The sequence below is a fragment of the Stegastes partitus genome, unplaced genomic scaffold (genome assembly GCF_000690725.1).
Source record: "Stegastes partitus isolate 25-593 unplaced genomic scaffold, Stegastes_partitus-1.0.2 Scaffold593, whole genome shotgun sequence".
Classification (NCBI taxonomy): domain Eukaryota; kingdom Metazoa; phylum Chordata; class Actinopteri; family Pomacentridae; genus Stegastes; species Stegastes partitus.
Window position 1 is genome coordinate 58,442 of NW_007578324.1, and position 20,114 is coordinate 78,555.

Consider the following 20,114-nt stretch of genomic DNA (forward strand, 5'->3'; position numbering starts at 1 on the left):
AAACAGTTTATTTTTGTTAAATTTAAACTGACATGTAGGATGAAATATCAACATGTAACGCTTCAGTATGGTTAAGTCTCTATTACATGATTAGTTCACAATCACAGAAAACATGAAAACCCAAAGACTTGGTTCCAGTCTCTGTCTGTCATAACTGCATTTTGGCACATTAGAGGTTTTGTAATTCAGAAGGTTAATCTGGAGCTTTTTCTTCAGCCTTTTAGCTGCTTATTGGATCATCTGAAGAAGCAAACACACATACATTTTCAGAGCAGCACCCCTAAACATGAATGTGGACACACAAGCAAGCTCCTGAAATGTGTGTGTGATGGTGAGGAGGATGGAAGCTGAAGCCTGGCTCAGGCTCCAGGTACAGAGAAAATACAGCTACAGGTACTCCTACAGGAATTATTATGCAGATGTACAAACAAGCGCGCACAGAAACAATGTGCCACAGATTGTAAGTGTAATTACAAAGCGCAGGTGCAACTTGTAGTCGCTAACCGGCGAACAGAGACTCCAGGGACACATTGGCATGCTGCTCACATTAAATCCCAGCTGCCCTGGCTGCCAGACTCGCAGCGCTTTTAAAGCAGGTGTCGAGATCCGTGCTGCAGAGGGATCAGAGGACCGGGCGCCGGTCCAGTCAGGTGGCAGGAACGAAGGGGGGAGAGGACGGCAAGGTGCAGAGGGAGTCTAGGAGCCAGACCAGAGATTTGATTAAAAAAAAAAAACAACACAATCGATAGTAACCCAGAAGCAGTCGGAGGGAGGGGAACCTCAGCAAACTAAAACTTGTACATCTCTCCTTGTTTGCAGCTGCTGGAGGAATGCTGCTTAAGTCCCAGCGGCAGCGTCACGATGGCGGGCAGCCGCGTAGGTCTGACGCCAGAGCCGGACAACCAAGCCAACCTGTGGAGCATCACCCCCGACGGCTTCATCCGCTACACCCTCACCTCTGACCTCGTCCTGGAAGTCAAAGGTGAGACTGACTGACATCGTACTGATGAAGCACCACCAGCACTCTCTGGGGCGAACGTCAGAGTCATATAATCATACATTTACAGACATTTCAGGATTTGTAGCTCAACTTTGTTAAATCTGTTCAAGACCTCGGGGCCAATGTTAGAATCATTAGCGAATACTCTCTTCCCACGGCAGTAATTATCCTCTAATGCACACTCTGTGTTGTGCCAACCATGCCAGTATTATCGTCATTTTGTGTCCCGCCTCTTCCCAGAACCTCCTGGAGGACTGAACCACTGGGCGTTTATGTGCAACACTGTCAATTAGTGACACCTTGTGGACTAAATACTGCCAGTGAACAAACATTAGGAATCAGTCACTGCACTGGAAGTAGAGGATATTAATTGCTGTTGGTATATTGTAGATGAAATATATGCAGAAATGTAATATTGATAACAGCAAAGGATACGAAACGGGAAAAGGGTTTTAAATCAATATGCATGGGATCATTTACGAGTGTCATCCATCTTTAATAAGCCCATTTCAGATGCAAATAAGACTTTAAAAAATACTTAATTCATAGGAATAATAGGGGAAAATGTGTGTATTAATTAGAAATCATTGACCTCTTCCAGGCGGCCTTCACTACGACAAAAACCAAGTGATTCTGAACACGTTTGATCCGAACAAACTGCAACAGCGGTGGAACGTGGAGATCATATGAACACACGAGCTGCTCAACTGGATCCCCGATGTTCAGAGTCGGAGGGACGGCGCCGTCGGAGAGTCGAGCGTTCGGGGACGAGGCGCGTCGTCGTCGGAGCTGCTCGACGTTTCTGCCGCGGAGGGAACGACGTCCAATGAAGAGGTCAACTCGGAGAGAGAGGAATGATTTCGTCAGAATGTATTACGACCCTCTGAATATACAACCAGCGGGTTCTCGAACTTGAAACGCTTCTTATTTTACACTTCCAGTAATATAGCTTTAAGGTTTATATATTTTCGTTGAATAAATCTATTTCTACGCGATATGAATTAACTTAAACAGTGTTAACACGTCTTCGTACCTTTTTATCTTTATGTCGTACAGTTCATATCGTCTGACTTCCCGGCTGCATGCAACATGAGCAAAGAAAAAAATACTGTATCGCTTGTGTCTTTTATTTGTGTTTAATCAAAACTATACAGCACAGACTCATTTTGTTCTCAGAATAACAAAAGTATTTTTGTCAATAAATTTCTTAAATACATGAGACGGAACAGGAAACTGAGCTGCACTTCACTGAACGACGACGTAGAAACTCAACGGATTTGAAGTTTCTTTATTTCCCAAAGGTTGAACTGACATATTTGGTGCAGAAAACGATGACAAAAATGACGTCCAGACGCTCGAGGCAGTTCTTAAACGACTTAACAAGGAGATTATGCAAATGCAAAGGAAAGAGGAGAACCAGTCACCTGCCCCGTAGCGCCGCTTCTGTTACAGACCTGTTTCATGTCGTATAAATTCCAGCGAGGAACCAAATGCTGGGCTGCTGTTGCCATCTGGATTCTGACCTGGATGGTATTTACAGGTCAGCAGGTGGTAATTACAGTAACCTCAGTGTGACATGAACATAACTCAACCACCTTGAGAGAGCTTCAGACGGTACTGCAGGCTGTGAGTTTTAACAAGAGCTACAGCCTCCAGCAGGCTCTCATTACCAGTCACGCTTGCAGTTGGCTGCACAACACGCCGCTACCTCTGGATAATACAGTCTGCTGCAGTCAAGTGTAGCCTTGCAGAGGTGAGAAGGATCACAGGAGGAACTCTCTTGGCTCTTGCTTTCCCCTCTTTAGTTTTGCTTGGCTGTTTCTTGCACTTCTTGCTCCGACTCTGCAGTCTCCAAACAGCTGCTCTGCACCAACTCGTCAGCCTGCTCGTCGTCGTCCTCAGCCACCCTGACTACAGTCTTCCCTCTGGCGTGGCCCTGCTCCAGCTTCTGGAAAGCCTGAGGCACCTGGGTAAATGGAAACTGGGCCTCCACGACTGGGAGGATCTGCGATGAAACGACAGAAAAATATCAGGAATGTGAGCTAGAGATCAAGAAAAGGCATCGTGAAACGATTACGAGATCAGATTTAAACTTTTAAAATGAGTTTTGGCTTTTGTTTTATTGGGTTTGAGAACACAACGGGGGGGATTGGCTTCATTTTACAGCAGAATCACTATTGACAGTTTGAAAATTACACCAACGAGACGTCCTTTTAAGTGACAGCCGATGCTAATGAGCTATACGTGTTGCTTTAAATACACAAAGCAAACACAATATGAACCGATTGCACCCCAGATCTAAGCCTCCGATCTTTTCCCACTGGATGTCATTTTAAAAATCACATCATTTAACGTATTGAGTCGTAGCATATGCCCACAAGCCCCCCCTGATGCTACATCATCTCTGCTTTCATAGCTGCAAATGTGAGCGCGTGAGGGACGGGTTCAGAATGTGATGAGGCTGGACAATCCTGCGCTAGTCCCACAACACAAGCAGCCCGGCTTGTTATTCTGGTCAGCATCTCTCGCCGTTAACAATGAATGGGCAGCGCGGTGGCGTCACTGGAAACCGTCCACACTTCTGACTGCAAATGGGACGTGTAGAGAGAGTGTGTGTTTTGTTGAGGGCTGGGGGGGTGTTGCTGGTCCCGAGGCTTCCCGCCACTGGTCTGAGTGTGCCGCTTGCTGTAAGCCCCCCGGACAAAAGGACAGAGGTCCCACACGCTTTTGCGAATGGCTGCTCAGCACTGTTTAAAAAACCCCATTCACCGTCTCCTGGCGCCCAGCAGCCAGCCGTGCACGCCAGCCCAGCGGCATAGCGGGAACGCGGCGCTCTCTCCTTAACAAAGCCACAGGGGAGCATGAATACAGGCATGCACGGCATCCCTGGCATGTTCATATCCGCCGTGTTTGTATGATCTCCATCCCGGCGTGAATTTCACTCTCACACACTGCGACTGATGTGCAAATGAGAGAATCTCCCTGGTCCCCCTACATTCCCGTCACTTCTGAGGCTCCTGAATGGTGTGTGTGATGTGAATGCCGAGGCCGTACAGTACCTTCCCCGCATCCACCAGCCGGCTGACCTCATCCAGAGCGGGACCATCTGGAGCGTAAAATCCCCACCTGTAGAAGACTCCGCTTGATAGTACGTTCTAGGAGGCAAACCGGAGCGGAGGCAATAATTAGAAGTCAGGCAGGTTCACGCAGAATAGCAGCTACCTGGTAGGAAAAGATAAGGACGCCTGCATGCGGGGGTCTCCAGGGGTCCTGAATGGATCTGTACATTCTCCTAAATGTCAACAGGTTTAAAGCTGAAAATACCATGACACTACTGTATGACATAAAGGAGCCAGCACATGATCGCTAGAGAGCGACATATTAGGAGTGAGAAGTAATTAACCTCATAGATTACATGGAAGAAAGCCTGATTACAGATTTGCTGATAGACGAGCTGCTAAACTCACTGAGCTACTGAAGAAAACTGAATTCTCCAACCAACCAAATCTGAGTTTTCATTTGGATTACTTGTGACCTGCTGCCTATAACATCTAGACTATCTTCTGAAGCAACATTTTTCTCATCATCAGCAGAGAAACATGAGTTACCACTGACAGACTTAACAGAAATCAGTGCTGGGTTATTATCCCTTACCTTCCTAAAAATGTCATGTAACTGGTTCAAACTGCTATTCTGCTTTGCCCACTTAACTACAGCACAAGGACAAACAGAGTAACAGGCAGACATGTTAACATATTGTACCAGATAAGCACAGGTAAAAATCAATGGCTGTATTTCATTTGCATGATTCAGGGCCCCTCGTGTTACGTTCGCTGTTCTACCGGCTTACAAGGACGCCCAAAGAAACTATAAACGGTGGCTGCATCTCCCCTGATATGACAAACAAACACTACTTACAAAAGAGAAAAGAAAAAAGCTTTATAATATATGATTACATCACTGTGTCCCTCCTCTAAGGCTCTGGTGAAACTACCGCTGCTTGGTGGTGGACAAAAAAAAAAAAAGACAAACATAATTCAAGGCTGCCATGAAGTTTAACACTAGAGGGCTCAGTTGCGCTGCTGTGATCTCCCACATGGAAAAGACTGAGCCGTCCAGAGCTGTGGGTGTGCCTGCTGCGACCGAGCCCCGCCAAGCTGACCAGCTGGCTGCCCCCGTGGACAAAGGGGGCTCGGAGGCTTGGCAAGAAACACACAAACACTGGTATTTGCCGGGGGGAGGTAGTCGGCCGCAATCTGAACAAACACCAAATACTGCTGGTTCAGCAGCAAACACATGCACACACACACACACACACACACACTGCACCTAGTCTGATGCCCACACAGCTACACACTCGTCCACACACTCGCACTGCGCTGCCAGCTGTGCTCTGCCCCGGACAACTTGACTCAGTCCCCAGAGCGGCTCCACCCTGTCCTCGTCTGCCCGTCCGCCGCCCTCATGACACCAACCCCGCTAACAGAGTCGCTCAGATTCCTTCACCAACCTGCACACGGTGAGATTTATAACAGCCCGGAGCGTATATTTCTAAACACCGAGCATGAGCCAAAGGGAGAATATGCTCCCAAGCTAAGTCAAGTATTTACACGACTTGTCTTCCCCACCCAGCCTCACCTGAACCTCAACTCATCTGATCAACTGAATGGAAGTAAAACGGCACACCGCACACAGCCGTCTTTCCATGTCACTGGGGATCAAGTATGTCGTTTCGGTTTGGGAGCACCTGTAGTCCACGCCCAGGCTTCACGAGAAAAACACAAGCCTCAGCGCATTTAGTAAAAAAAAAAAACAAGTGAGCACAGAGGGCTTTGTTAGTGGATGCCCATGCTCGACCATAACCAGCTGTACAATCCTCCTTTTCTTTTTTTTTTTAAACTCGTGTTTACCTGAATGGCTTTACTGTGAAGCGTGAAGCCGGCGTGAAGCGTCCCGTCCAACAGGCCCATCGAATCGGTGTTGAGGAGTAAAGGTGTTACCAGCGTGACGTACTTGGCCCCGGACCAGGGCTTCAGCAGGCCCATGGCGTACTGCTCCGTATCTCCACCCACGCCGTCGAACACGACATCAAACCTAGAAAAAGAAAACAACAGTCAAACTTAGAGAAATAAGGTTTAAATACTAAAAATCAGACACACTTAATAGCAAGTGGCTGCGCGTGAGACCCAGTGGGCTTTTCATTTGTTCAAATCTAATTATCTCATGTCTGTAAGGCGCCAGAGCTCCGATTTAAATGCCAGGAAAAGATAATTGTTGTGTCTTCGAGCTAAGGCCAAGGTTGACCAGTTCTGTTTTTTTTGGGGGGGGGCAGGAGAACAAGTGAACCAGCATCCACTCAGACCTTAAGCCCTGGTTTCCATGGAAACTAGAAAATGAGTCAGTGAGCAGGTGTGCCGTGCTGACAGGAAGATGTTTACCACATTTGGGGTGTTTATGGGGGGAAGCGCCGAGAATTTTAGCAGTCCTAGATGATCGCTTTTCATTAGCACCTTTATTGGACTGGCACCGGCTCTAATGATACTTCATCAAAGAACATTCTGCTCCGCTTCTTAAGAAGAAAAAAAACCCACTGTAACCGCTTTAAGGCTCAGTTTTATAAAACACAACAACAACAACACCATATCTTACTTGTCCATCGTCTCGAGCTTTTCGGCGACATCCCCCGCTGTGTAGTCCACCACCTCGTCGGCCCCGAGCCCCCTAACGAGGCCTTCAGCATTCTGGGAGCAGGTAACGGTTACGTGGGCTCCCCAAGCCTTCAGCAGCTGGCGGCAAGTCAAGGAAGAAAACAGACATAAGCGCACGGCAGGAGGCCTTACATTCTTGCAGGGTTTAATAGAGTCAAAGACGTACGCGGGCACGGCTACAGGAATAAACTCACCTGAATGGAGAATGTTCCGACACCTCCTGATCCTCCAGTGATCAAAACTCTGGAAGGAGAAACCCCAGCAACCAGAGGGTCATTCAATTACCGAGTGACTCATTTAGACGATGCTACAAAAAGAAGTGGGAGCCTCGGGGGGTAAAAAGGGATTTGCAGGATTGGAAGCTATTACATTAGAGGAGGAGTGGAGGTTCCATTAGGTTACTCATCAGGTTAAGTTTTTCTTACAGTCTGTCGGTTAAAAGCTGGATTTTTAAAAAAGCCTTTTGATGCCAATTAGAAGGAAGCATGAGACCAGTTGAACTGCTAAAATAAAAGTGTTGGAAAAACGTCTCATTAAAGTCAAGGCCTGCATGGCTGAACTGACTCGGCAACAGGAAAAGAGCACATCGAAATTCAAAAGCCCTAACAAATTAATTCAAGGATTACAGTTGGTAATGGCACTCAGGGACCTGCGCTTCTCCCTCATTCACACCTCTCCTGTTCTCTGTAAATTGACGAGGGCTTCAGCACAAGGTTTCAGGCTTGCCTTTTATTTGCAGCGCTGTCTCTGCAAAGACCACCTGCGTTTACGAGTGCAGACAGAGCCGTGCTGGCGACGTAGGGGATGGACGCTGCCTCGATGTGACTCAACGATTTTGGCTTGTGAGAAACCTGCAAAGACAGGCAGACAGTTAGAGCTGCATCTTTTAAATCAACAATTTAGCAGCTCAGTTTAATCACCAGAGCTGCAGCTAGCAAGAGCTGCTGAACAAATGAAGCACAATGCAGCAAGAAAGCGAAGAGCAATTTGTACGTCCCTGTAATTGCTGCCACAGTGGCGACTGCAACCAAACAAACTTAATCCTAATTACTTCTTACACAGCGCCGTTACATAACAGGCCGCACGTCGTCCAAACTTTTATTCAATATGTTGGGTTTTTTTCCCCCCTCCCCAGTTCAAATAAGACTTCTCCATCAGTTTGAAACCATCCCGACAGTAAAGTCAGTGTCAGTACAGGCAGCAGCTTAATTTATTCCAGCAGCTCTCCTCTGCAGGCTGTAGCTCACCTCGTACTCCGTCAGAGTCACAAACTCAGCCAGGCTGCCTTGTTTCCATGGGGGAACAGCAGCCCACACCTGGAAGACAAATGACATTTAACACAACTCAAATTAACCACCTACTCATAGCCTCTGGATTTTGGTTAATCGCCTATTAAGCTCTTTGACGACTGTTCCGGTCGTTTCTTATAATTAGTCTTTTCTACAAGATATTTTTAAACTCGTGGAACACAATTACAAGAAGAGTGCATGTGGAAATTTGTACAGCTCTATTGTTCCATTATTTAATCACATTCACTTTAAGCTGAATTTGCATAATTACCTTTCTGTCTGCCGGAAGCCTGTAATGTGGATACGTGGGAGCACAAGTCTCAAATTATTGTGAGTCACACTCAAGTGATGACCGAGCAGAAAGAACTTGATCTTTCTTCCAAGAAGATGTAAGTGAGTGACTCAGCCATGGAGGTGTGTGTGTGTGTGTGAGAGAGATATCACAATAAATACCTTTACATTTGTTTTCTCTGAGTGTTTATCACGCCGTTGGTACATCCTCAGCAGTTTTTGAGTGCTTTCAAACCTTTCAACCTGTGACCCTTTAAAACGGAGCCATGTTTACTTATAGCCTCTCATTACAGGCTCCATGTGTCTGTGGTTTATTACCAGGTCAACCAATGAGTGCTTTATCCCCTGTTTCATGCAAATATTGTTTTTGCAGCTATACAGTCATTGACAAGGGAAACAATACAGGCACAAATGGTTTTCTTTATTCCTACACAAGTTAATGCAAACCAGTGCAACAGACATGCCATGAATTCTACATTTAGGCGGATTATGATGTTTGGTTTTCTCCTTAAAAACACTCAGATGTAACTCTACATCTTTGCTTCCTCTATAATACGCAGATCTATGTCATTCCTGCATCTTTCTGTATTTACTCCTTCCCACTCACGGCTGCTCGAGCACACCAGCTCACCCACAACTGTGCTCAAACACTGTATAACTACTCTACTGTGAAATGAGTAATCAACTAAATGTGTTAAACTCAGAAACTTGCACCGAAGAGGAGTAACGATATAGAAAGGTTGAAGAATGGTTCCTCAGGTTTGTGACACATGCAACCCTGGAAATCTGTGTTTGTGATGCTATTACTGGAGTTTTAAGGTGGGAATGCTCAGCCGTGGTGTCCACCGATTCCTGCGCTCGTATTAAGCAGGGGTGTCTAATCCTGGTCCTCGAGGGCCACAGTCCTGCATGTTTCAGATGTTTCCCTCTTCCAACACACCTGATTCAAATGATCAGCTCATCATCAAGCTCTGCAGAAGCCTGATAACGATTGTGATCATTTGAATCAGGTGTGTTGGAAGAGGGAAACATCTGAAACATGCAAGACTGTGGCCCTTGAGGACCAGGATTGGACACCCCTGTCTTAAGGCATATAAAAAAATAAAAAAAAAACACCATGTGGATATCGTGTGTCTGATGATGTGTCTTGCTGAGGTCACAGGTTCTGGTGGTGTTGTACTGGACTGAGCTATACTAAGATGTGTTTATAATATTTTCCCCTCATGTTTGTAAATGGGTAGCCTCGCAGCTTGAAGGTCGCTGGTTCGCGTCCCGGTGAGGACACCCGGGATCTTTCTGCGTAGAGCAGGGGTGTCGACATCCAGTCCTCGAGGGCCGCAATCCTGCATGTTTTAGATGTTTCCTTCTTACAACACACCTGATTCAAATGATCAGGATCATTATCAGACTTCTGCTGAGCTTGATGATGAGCTGATCATTTGAATCAGGTGTGTTGGAAGAGGGAAACATCTAAAACATGCAGGATTGCAGGAAGCTGTGTATTGAGGATGGATGGACTTTAATCTGTGCTCCATTTTTCAGGCGTAGCTAACCAAGTCGTCACTGTGACTTTACATCCAGCTCCTACTCCTGTTTCCCTTCTCACTGCCAACTCCCAGCATCCTGTAGCTTTTCTAAAAGACAGGTGTGCAGCACCTACCTCGTCTCCTGGGGTGAAGTGGGTAACCTCGGACCCACAGTCCAACACTACGCCGGACACATCACGACCAAGAATGAGGGGAAACTCGCTGTCGTCGCTCATCACGGATAACGGATCCCTTCTTAACCTCATCAGTTTAGCTCCATAGCCACCTGGAACAGAAAGCCAGCAGGTTTGTTTAAAAAGTCAACCACACATCACATACTACTGGTTTAATTAGATCACTTCACTTATGGAGAATATTAAGTTCAGGTAATCAGTTGGTATTAGTTGACACTCACCCCTCATAGATGCATCAAGAGGGTTCAGACTGGCTGCATAGACTTTAATCATCACCTCAGTGGGAGAACTAATGCTGGGCATGGTGGCTTCCTCTGTGTACCTCAGAGCCCCATTGGTGCCATACTGATCAATGACCCAGGCTGACATGCAGCTCTGCAGTCTTGAAGGTGAACTGGAGAAGTTCCTCCTGAAGCACACACTGCATCCTGCCCTGGCTAATGCTTTCACCGAGCCTGCTGCCTTCGCGTTGAACAAACACAAGAGACCGGTTGAAGCCATAGCTCTGACAGAAGCCCTACGAACCGTTCTTCCCGTTTGCTGTGCCTACAAGGTCAGCTTTCCATACAATCTGACATTTAGGACGCTTGTCACCAAGCTAGCTAGCTGCCAAGCTAGGTAGCTACACAGCTAACGTTAGCATGTCCGGGTTGTCGGCGCGCAACACACATAACAGGTTAAATAAATAAGCGACGACGCATACGTGCACTATTATTGTGTTGTATTTAGATGAATAACGAGCCACTGTTTAAAAAATCAACAGACAACACACCCCTCTCCTGCTAGCTACACAACAACATGCATGTTACCAAACAAGCTAACCTCTGAACTCACAGCAGCAGCCAATCAGAATTCAGTACTCAAATATTCTGACCAATAGTAGACGAGAATTTACGGTGACGTATGTGAATAACCAGGAAACGCTCGTGTTTATTAAATCTTTTTTCTTGTTAATCTGTTATTATCTTTCATTCTCTTGTGTGCAATTTACAAGTGAGATTATTTTATTTTTGTTATTATTAGTATTATTATTAATATGTATTGCTTCCAATACAGTTTGAAATAATTACTGATAATAACATTAATTTTAAAAATCCTTAAAAAAAAAATAAAAAAAAAACTCTTAAAAGTCTTAAAGCGGCCTTATTTAAAAATAAACAAATTTTAATCAAACCTCTCAACTCAATCACAATCTAGAATAATATATTTTAAAAAAAATATAAGTCTTTCTTATAGTTAAACTTTATACAATCTGTTTGCGCATCCTAAATAGTGTAGACAGTTTCATTGTATTTATTTCATTTTGTTATTGTTGGAATAAAGAGTATTGTTTAGTGCTAGTTAATCTATCCATCATCTATATACTGCTTAACCCTCACTAGGGTCGTGGGGGGCTGGAGTCTATCCCAGCTGACTCAGGGTGAAGGCAGGTTCACCTGGACAGGTAACCAGTCTATCACAGGGCTACACTTAGAGACAGACAACCAAGCACACTCACATTCACACCTACGGACAATTTACAATCACCAATTAACCTCAGCATGTTTCTGGACTGTGGGAGGAAGACGGAGAACCCGGAGAGAACCCACGCTGCACGGGGAGAACATGGAGACTCAGAAGAAACTAGCTATTATTATTATTAATAATAATAGTCGCTTTACACTAAACAAGGGTTTACAAAGTGCTTTGAGAAAACAAATGTAGGATACCCATGAGTTAAAAATTGATAAGTTGGGTTAAAAATAAGAGACAACAGAAGCAAAAATGCAAAATGCAGTATGTTAGAAACAATGAAGACGAGTAATATAATGAAAGCAAATTCCTAAATGCAAATCAAATCTGAAACAATTTTGTGCCAAAGTGCTTTCCAGCAGAACAATAAAACTGGAATCACAGTCAATTTACCTAACAAGTTTAAATATTAAGGTTAAGACCCGACAAAGTTAAATAATATGCAAACTTATCTAACTAAATAAATTATTATAGTAACATGGTTCCATGCTATTTATTATGCAAATTTATCAACAAGTTTAAATGTGAAGAAACAGGAATATTGTGTGGAATTAAACTCAGCAAATGTTTTCTTTCTGTTTTTGTTTTTCAGTGAATTGCTGCTGCTGCACAGTAACGAACCAAAACACATCAACAAACATAAACCCTAATAGAGCAGAAACAACTGAATTGCAGCGGCTCCACGGAGGCTCCGACACAAAAACCCATCATCTAGCAATAATAGTCTATTATCATAAAAATGCAAGTGTACATGAAAAAATTATAACCCAATATGCTTGAGAGGCCCACTCAACACCGAAATGACTGCTGAGTGCTCCATCAGCTGGAGACAAATGAGTGGAATACAGCCAGTGTAGCAGCGGCTAATGGACGGAGCACGTATCACTGAAGATAGCAAATGCGCACAAGACATTATCTGTTTATAGCAATACACGTGGGGCTACGAGCTGGTTTGTTTTAATGTTTACATGACGCTGTGTAGTTATAACATGGCATTAGCTTCTCGCCGGATGTCTTGATGAATATTCATTTGAGGAATGTGGTCACAAACAAGAAGCTCTCTCGATGCGTGAACCACAGCGTCGGCCTTTTAATTCCTAAAGAGCAGTTGCTCCTCTTTAACCTTGTTATCATATGGATGGCGAGTTGGCCCGAAACAAACCAGCTGTCTGGCTGTTTACCATTACGCATCACTGTCTCTGCTTGCAGGAGCTGCTCGGCCTCTCATCAGGAGACCTCGTGAGGCGTGAAACGTCTTCGTCACCTCACACTGCCCTTATTACGGACCGGTGGAACACATAACATAATTGCACCAGTGACATAAGCAAGAGGAACCGATGCTCGCTTTTTCCAGAATCTGAAGGGAGAGAGGTGAGAAAAGAAAAAAAAGAAGAAAAAAATCGAGGTCCTGCGGCTGCTCCATCATGATTCAGCATGAAACCAGGCAACAAACAGCACTGTCATTATGACCACAGCTCCCAGGGGAAAGAGGACACAGTGGAAATTGGGCGCTTTGTCTATGCTGGCTCATTATAGCCGCTCTGTCTAATGAATTATACTCCTGGCTGCTGCTCAAAAATACTTCAATTCCATGTTGCTGAAAGTGGAGGGGCGTCATCCTTCCAGGCAGCATCGTGACATAAATAAGCACTTATTGAAATGTCCTCGTTGGGCGAGATCGGCTCTGAGAGCAGCGTTTTTGCCTCAAACTGGTGTTTTTCAGGAGGGTCATTCTTTCACAGAAACTCCATGCGTAGCGTTTCTAGGCCTCCTCCCTATCTTGGGACCTGTGGCCCACATCACATGGTTGTTCTAAAAATTATTGCTTTGATCTAATTTCATTGGGCGGTTGTGTGGAAAAGGGCTGTCAACTTCCGACTGAGGAAACTTTAACCCCAATTTGATGTCTGAGCTGCAAAGTGATGCTTTTTTCTCTGCTTCACCTGTTGTCCCTGAGTTTTCTCGCTTTCACCAGTCATCCTTTTCCCCTTTCAAGTTCCTCCCTGGGTAAAACAAACCAACTAGCAACAAATCTCCAGATGCTCGACAAGCTGTGGCTAAACAGTACGAGGCTGCGGAGAGGCCGGGCATGAATGGCCGCTCATCGCTTGGATAATGATCACACAGGACTTGTTTATTATGTGACAGAGCAGCTCCTTCTGAGCCACAACAGAGAGAAAGAAAAAAAGAAAAGCACTGTGCACCACAAGCTCTCACTAGCAGGGGTCTGAGATTATATTTTTAGAATGAACGATTGGTTTCTCTCCTTGGTAACTGCCCCATTTTTTTCTTTGCCCCGTTCGTCGAATAGGTCACAGAGGATATTAACCGTGATGAAGAGGAAGCCGAAGGTAAGCTGAAGATTTCATTATCCTTCTTCGTTAGGTGAATCTAAACGGTGCCAAATTAACTGGATTTTCCGGAATAAACTCATTTTCGCTGCGTTTATAGATGAATGTGTCTTTAATGAGCTTGACCCATAAAGCCACACAGGGGATCGAGGGTTTTTTTTTTTTTCTTTATGTGCAGCGTGACCGGGTTTTCTCGTTTGTGTATCCCTCAGAGGCACATCATCGGTGAGCATGAATTCACAGCAGGGGTTGGACGACAGGCTGGAAAAACACACCTGGTGCATATGAACTTGTTAGCGCTCTGCAGAACGTGGAGGAAAGTGTAAGTTCCTATATGCTCGCGTGCAATCTGACACCAGTTTGTACAAAAGTCGAATGCTTTTTTTTTTTTTTTTTTTACCATGACAAAGACTTCAGTGTCCATTTTACCAGACTGACGGGCTTCAAAGGCACTTAAAGAAAAGTCTTATGCAAATACAAAGATTTTCTTTCTGCACAAACATTTGCACACTCTACGCAGTTCCATTTGAATAAAGGTAAATGAGAACGCATGACCAAAATAAACATGTTGTTTATGTTGAGATTTAAAGGCAGCTGATGGGGACGTAAAATCAATAAAAGAATGAATTTTGATGTGTTTTACAGTCATCTTGGGAAAGCAGCTCCATATAAGAAGCCACTTAGACCAGTTCTCTTGCACGTACATGCACGCTGACATGTACATCCATGTACACGTGCACTGGGACGACGTATGTGCATGTATGAGCGAGTAAAGTATTCAAATGTGGCCTCAGTGCGTTCACGCTGCTGCACATCAGCATGTATGTAATCGTCTAACAACATGGAAACCACATTTATTTAATCAGTTAAACAAACAATAAAAATAAAAATATGGAAAAACAACATGATCACATGCAGTTTATGATGATTTGGATCAGTTAGAAAATGTATAGTTGGATCAGAAAACCCCCAAAACTCAACCTCTTTTTTTTTTTCTTGTTTTCTTTTCTTCCTGTGGATCATGACTTAGTCGAGGGGAAGAGACAGCGTTCGCGCCGTCAACCAGTTCCTGTTGGCTGGAGCAACACGGACTGTCTGGCTCTTCATAGAGTTGTGTCGAGGGGTTTAATTTAGCTCAGATATGTCTGTAACAAGGCTTTAAAGTTTTTCAAACAGCAGCAATTACAACTAGAAAGCTGAACACTAACTTCAGGAAGCATGTCGTCTTTTTTCTCTTTGGAGCTCACAAATGAATTATTGTTTAACTTTCTCGAATGCATCATGGCTTCAAAGTGCTGGAATATGATAAATAAATACAGAGAATACGGTTTATTTCTCAGAGAGACCACAGAAAGAGAATCTGAATAAGAGAAGTTAGTGAAACAGAGGCTAGCCTTGGTGTGAGTTTCATGTCGTGGCTCTATCACCCAGAATCCAGAATCTCTGAACATAATGTGCAAAGTTTGTATTTTAACTCAAACCAAAACATTTTCCGAAACCAAAGCGGTATATTTTCCGAAACGAAACAGGAGTTGTTGTTTTTTTTTAAAGGTGACCAGACTTCTCACATCTGGTTAACGTTGTGAAAAGGCAAATTCTAACCACAGCAGCCACCTGATCTGAATATTGGAGGCAGTTTGAAAGTCCCGAAAGCAACGGTTCTGGTGTCCGATTTCCACATTCATTAGGACTGTATGGGAGGTTCATTACTGAACTCCAACACGTCTACATTCTATTAAGGCTTAAAGTTCTGCATCACTAATGACATCGCTGCTTCGTGCATCTTTATTCGAAGCCTCTATTTTTAATCCGTTTGTTTTCTAAACCTAACCAGCTACCAACTCAGACAGTGAAATGAGACGCTAAATGAAACTCAGGTCTGAGAATCGTGGTCCCACGCGTGATGTGAGCTCCAGTCAAAGTGAAAGTCCTGTTGCTAATTTACGCCTCCGACACAGACTTTCTGGCTCCGTCAGCCCGTACGAGTTTCCTAATTCATCTCAATTTTACCTTTCAGGGAGAAAACACATTTCTGTCAGCACGTACATGAAGAATGTAGGTCAGCTGTTTGGGACTTTCTTCAGACGAGGTTGGTAGGTGGCGAGTGTAGTCCGTTAATAAAATGTGGAGTGTGTTTATTTCCAGCAGCGACGTCCAGATGATTTATTCAGAATTACTCTGACATTGTTGTTTACTCGGTAGCTAACAGGATTGGAATTGCTAAATTATTTATGCTGGAGGAATAAACACTTGTTGAGCTGACTTGCTGAAGCGGAACAAGGAGCAGGATCGGGGGGGAAATTCAGGATTTTAGACAAAACCAAAAGAGTTGCTTTAAAAATTAACTTCAAACTCATCGATTAAAATAAGAAAGACTTTGGACGCTTTGGAGCTCCATATATCACGAGGTCATAAACTTTCCAGTGGAACAAAAAGAACGTCGACACATGCAGGTGCACGTACACACCGCGGCCGGTCCGAAGCAGCAGAACAGGAAGCGCCGTGTGCTCTCTGCTCATCTGACAGATAGCATCTTATCTGCAGGCTTCCTCCACACTGCAAGGACAGCAGTGGAAGTATAATGCACTGTTCACTCTGTTTATCCTGGGGATTAGGCCCAGCTACACTCCGTATGCTGACGTTATTGCTGTCGCTTTAGCGCTCTTGACTGATGCACATCCACGCTCGCAGCCGAATGACTTTTTGTCTGAATCCAGAAATAAAGAAGTGACAGAGAAAAAACAGAATAGACTGCACGGTTTACAAAATAGCTCATGTTAGGACACGAGTAAGGCACAAGAGTTGCTCACTATCAACCACTATTTTTCAGTTTGACATTCTACATGTGCACCACGTTAAAGAACGTCTCAGCGTGTAAGCCAGAAGTCTGATGTGACCTTGGTGTGCAGGGACTATTAGATGCTCCCTTCCTCTGCTAAGGGCTTATCTCTTTGGCTCTCACGCTCATAAATTAGAAACTTCTGCCTCTGCTCGGAAGGAGGAAAGATAAACGCTCAGATGTGACTTCTTAATGAGAGCTGGCATCGTGTTAATGGTCTCGGTTCTGTTTTTCTTCCTGGGAGGCGTGAGAGGCACAGAACAGTCTGAGTGTTATTTTATTTATCTATTTGTCTTAAATAAGAGTTATTACAGTAAATGATCAATCAGCATTTGTGCTTTGTGCTTTGTACATTTTTATACTTACAAGTGTCAAATTTAGTTCTGCAGACACTCAAAGACGACATTTAAATGTTTGAATGTTTGGGTGGGAACTGAAATGTGACCCAAACTAAATATTTACGGCAGACACGTGTTTACTCAGGAACAAGTTCTTTGACAATGTTGATCTGGGCTTCCTGCTGCTTACGGATGGACTTGGGGTGACACCAGTTTGTCAGGAAAGTTCACAGCAAGTGAAGGAAACAAACTTCTAAAAATGCCATGAAGCAGTGAGCTCATGCCTGTAAGTCTATGACTGCATTCTGCTGAGTCCAGCTTTAAGGCTTCATTTGTCGCCTGTGCACGAGCCGGTTCTACAACAGTAAACGTCTAAACACAGTTTGAGCCTCGACCTGAACCACGACATGAAACATCAACCATCTTAACCGAAGCCAGTTTCCTGAATTTATTCATTAAAGGTCCCGTTTTGTTCCTCTTTTCAGCAAATTTTTGAAAAAGTTCCCAGAATGTGTGAATTGTTCGGCTGAAAACGGTTCATTTCAGCACTCCTGGTGCCGTGTTCAAGATGGTCCAGCGTCTGTCGCTGCTATCTGCGCCTCCTTTAGGATGAAGACTCCCTCTGTGTCTGTGATACACATCAAACAGTTGACTGAACTCTGGCGTATATAGTTCATCAGACACTGGTGCAGTTATACAGTCAGTATTTCAGAGCAGCAGCTTGGAAACGGCTCGTGAGCGGCTTTCAACACAAAGCTCCTTGGGAGTCGCGGATAGGCGAGGAAAATAGAGTTTTCAAACCTTCCAGCGGGGTGACGTCACCATCCTCTCAGTTTGGTCACCAAATTGCGTAGCTCTAGACCAAACGTGCTTCAGATGGGACTCCATTGGCATTTTAAAGGTGGCGCTATGGAGCCATTTTGGCAGTGACGTGTCCAAGTCCCTTAAAATATGAAATTTTTCGCCAGTCCTGGTGTGTGTGTGGATTTTGGTGAGTTTTGGGGCATGTTTAGACCCTCAAGAATACATTTCAATGATCTGAAAAAGAAGAAAAAGAAGAACAATCCTAATCCTTCAGCAGGATGACTGTTCAACAAAGGGGGTAAACAAAGCAAAAAGACAACACAGGATATTATGGTCGGGTATAAGATGAAGGTCAAATAAGATAAAAATATAGAAAATATGATATAGAAGAAAGTCAACAAAATTTACAAGAATATATGAGAGAGATGCAGAAATGTGCAAATGCTAACGTGCTACTATATGATATGACAACACGCTGCTCAGATCGAAGCATTAAACAGTCGTATTGCTGTCAGAAGGAATGACCTCCTGTGACCTTCCTGGGAGCAGCGCATCCGTCTGCTGCTGAAGCTGCTCCTCAGGTTGTCCACAGCTTTATGGAGGAGGTGTCGTCCACTTTGGTCAGCATCCTCTTCTCCTCCACCTCCTCCAGGGCGAGCAGCTGCTGGGTCTGTTGGCGTCCTTCAGCACATCGCAGCGAAGAAGACGGCGCTCGCCACCGCAGACTGATACAACATCAGGACCAAGCGTTAGCGTTAGCCTTGCTTGCATGAAAACTTTAGCCCCCGATTCTCAGTACAACTGTTGTGTCATATCGTTTGAGGAATTCAGACAAACGCAGCTCCGGCTTTTTCTCCATTTTACCCTCAATGCCATCCAAGACACCTCGTTTCTATTGACCACGTGGTCGTACGTCACAGCGCACAGGCGTCAACGCATTTGACCTCTGACCCCTGCATGCATGCATCTGTGAGCTGCGCTTGTGTAGCGGCGTGTTGTTGTTGTTGCGCTGTACAAGCAAATGAAATGAATCGGCCTCAGAATGACCCCGGTGCCACGTCCTCTATAAAAGCAGACCGACGGTTAATGTGTAGGCGTAATGGAGTGCTAATGCATACAGTCTGAAAGTATGTAAATAAGAAAAGCCTCATTAGGAATGCAGCTTTATTAAAATGCAATATATGTGAACACAGAGAGCAAGAGAGAAGCAAACAGAGGTGACGGCCCGACACCAGCTGAGTCGAGGTTTCGCTGAAGAACACAAAGTGAGAACCAATCCGTCACCAGACTTTATTTGCGGAGCACTTTTCATACAAATGAAATGAAGCGCAAAGTGCTTCACAGAACAAAGGCAATAAATCCAATAAAAACAACCCCCAACCCCCCCGCAAACATCAGGTTATAAATGAAGGACTCAGTAAATCAGGAACTGTGGAAACACTGTTCTTAAAATAAATGCAAGAGGCAGGATTTAGATGAGCAAATAAAGATAAAGATAAAACAGAAGTAATAAAATGGAACGAAATGCGACAAGAAATAGACAAATAAATAAATAAAGTCCTAAAAAAATGGCAATAATGAAAAATAAAAACCTGAATTAAATCAAATCAATGAAAAGCAAGACTGTAAAGGTAGTTCTTGACTTTGCATAACACTCAGAACCTACAGGAAACGTTCCAGAGACGTGGCCCGCAACGACCAACGGCTGCCTCACTGTGGGTTTGTTGTTTTGACTGTTGGTTTAATTAAAAGGTCACAAGACAAGAAAACCTCAAAGTCCTACCTGGTTTTAAAGGATAAAAGCAAACTAGGTAGGACTGTTGAGAGCTTCATAAACCGATAAACAGACCTGGAGATGAGTTCTTAAACAGGCAGGTAGGCGGTGCAGAGACTTGGTGTAACAAGTGTTGAAGCAGCTGAAGATTTGTTGAGAAGACCAGATAGGAGTCTTCGTCACTCCTGCAGGTACTGAAAGCAGGTGTTAGTGTCTCTGTGTCAGCTTGAGAGGGAGCTGGTGGCGTTCTGGCAACGTTCTTCAGATGATAAAATAAAGTCTTCCTCATGGTTCTTCTTAGAATTTTACCACAAATGACTAAAACCTGGTCTGCAAGGTGTCTCGGTGGTTAGCATCGTTAGCTCTCAGCTAGAAGGTCGCCGGTTGGTGTCCCGGTGAGGACACCCAGCGTGGAGTCTCCATGTTCTCCCCGTGCAGCGTGGGTTCTCTCCGGGTTCTCCGGCTTCCTCCCACAGTCCAGAAACATG

At 44.4% G+C, this 20,114-nt stretch overlaps 2 protein-coding genes across 4 annotated transcripts in view; one reads left to right on the forward strand and one right to left on the reverse strand.

Moving 5' to 3' along the window:
* LOC103362664 (absent in melanoma 1 protein-like) overlaps positions 1-2,216 on the forward strand; it is a 30,729-nt gene extending 28,513 nt beyond the window's left edge. For all 3 annotated transcript variants that reach the window (XM_008289083.1, XM_008289082.1, XM_008289081.1), the window contains 2 exons: positions 820-982; positions 1,602-2,216. In XM_008289083.1, the coding sequence (XP_008287305.1) occupies positions 820-982; positions 1,602-1,690 (252 nt within the window). In that variant the 3' untranslated portion in view covers positions 1,691-2,216. The remainder of the gene's footprint in view (positions 1-819; positions 983-1,601) is intronic.
* A 55-nt stretch (positions 2,217-2,271) lies between these two features.
* LOC103362666 (reticulon-4-interacting protein 1 homolog, mitochondrial-like) lies at positions 2,272-10,801 on the reverse strand. The gene is made up of 9 exons (XM_008289084.1): positions 10,230-10,801; positions 9,949-10,100; positions 7,956-8,024; positions 7,435-7,559; positions 6,903-6,951; positions 6,650-6,786; positions 5,911-6,094; positions 4,060-4,155; positions 2,272-3,005 (listed from the first exon to the last, which is right to left on the reverse strand). Exons 1-9 carry the CDS (start codon positions 10,507-10,509, stop codon positions 2,802-2,804), a joined length of 1,296 nt encoding a protein of 431 aa, XP_008287306.1. The 5' UTR covers positions 10,510-10,801; the 3' UTR covers positions 2,272-2,801.
* Positions 10,802-20,114: the final 9,313 nt, after the last annotated feature.

Bases quoted from the DNA above. Each gene is read 5' to 3' on its own strand.
- LOC103362666 (XM_008289084.1), bottom strand. From the start codon at position 10,509: ATGGCTTCAACCGGTCTCTTGTGTTTGTTCAACGCGAAGGCAGCAGGC. The intron at 6,787-6,902 runs GTGAGTTTATTC...ACTTGCCGCCAG, and splicing joins TCGGAACATTCTCCATTCAG to CTGCTGAAGGCTTGGGGAGC. The intron at 6,095-6,649 runs GTAAGATATGGT...TTCTTTTTCTAG, and splicing joins AAGCTCGAGACGATGGACAA to GTTTGATGTCGTGTTCGACG.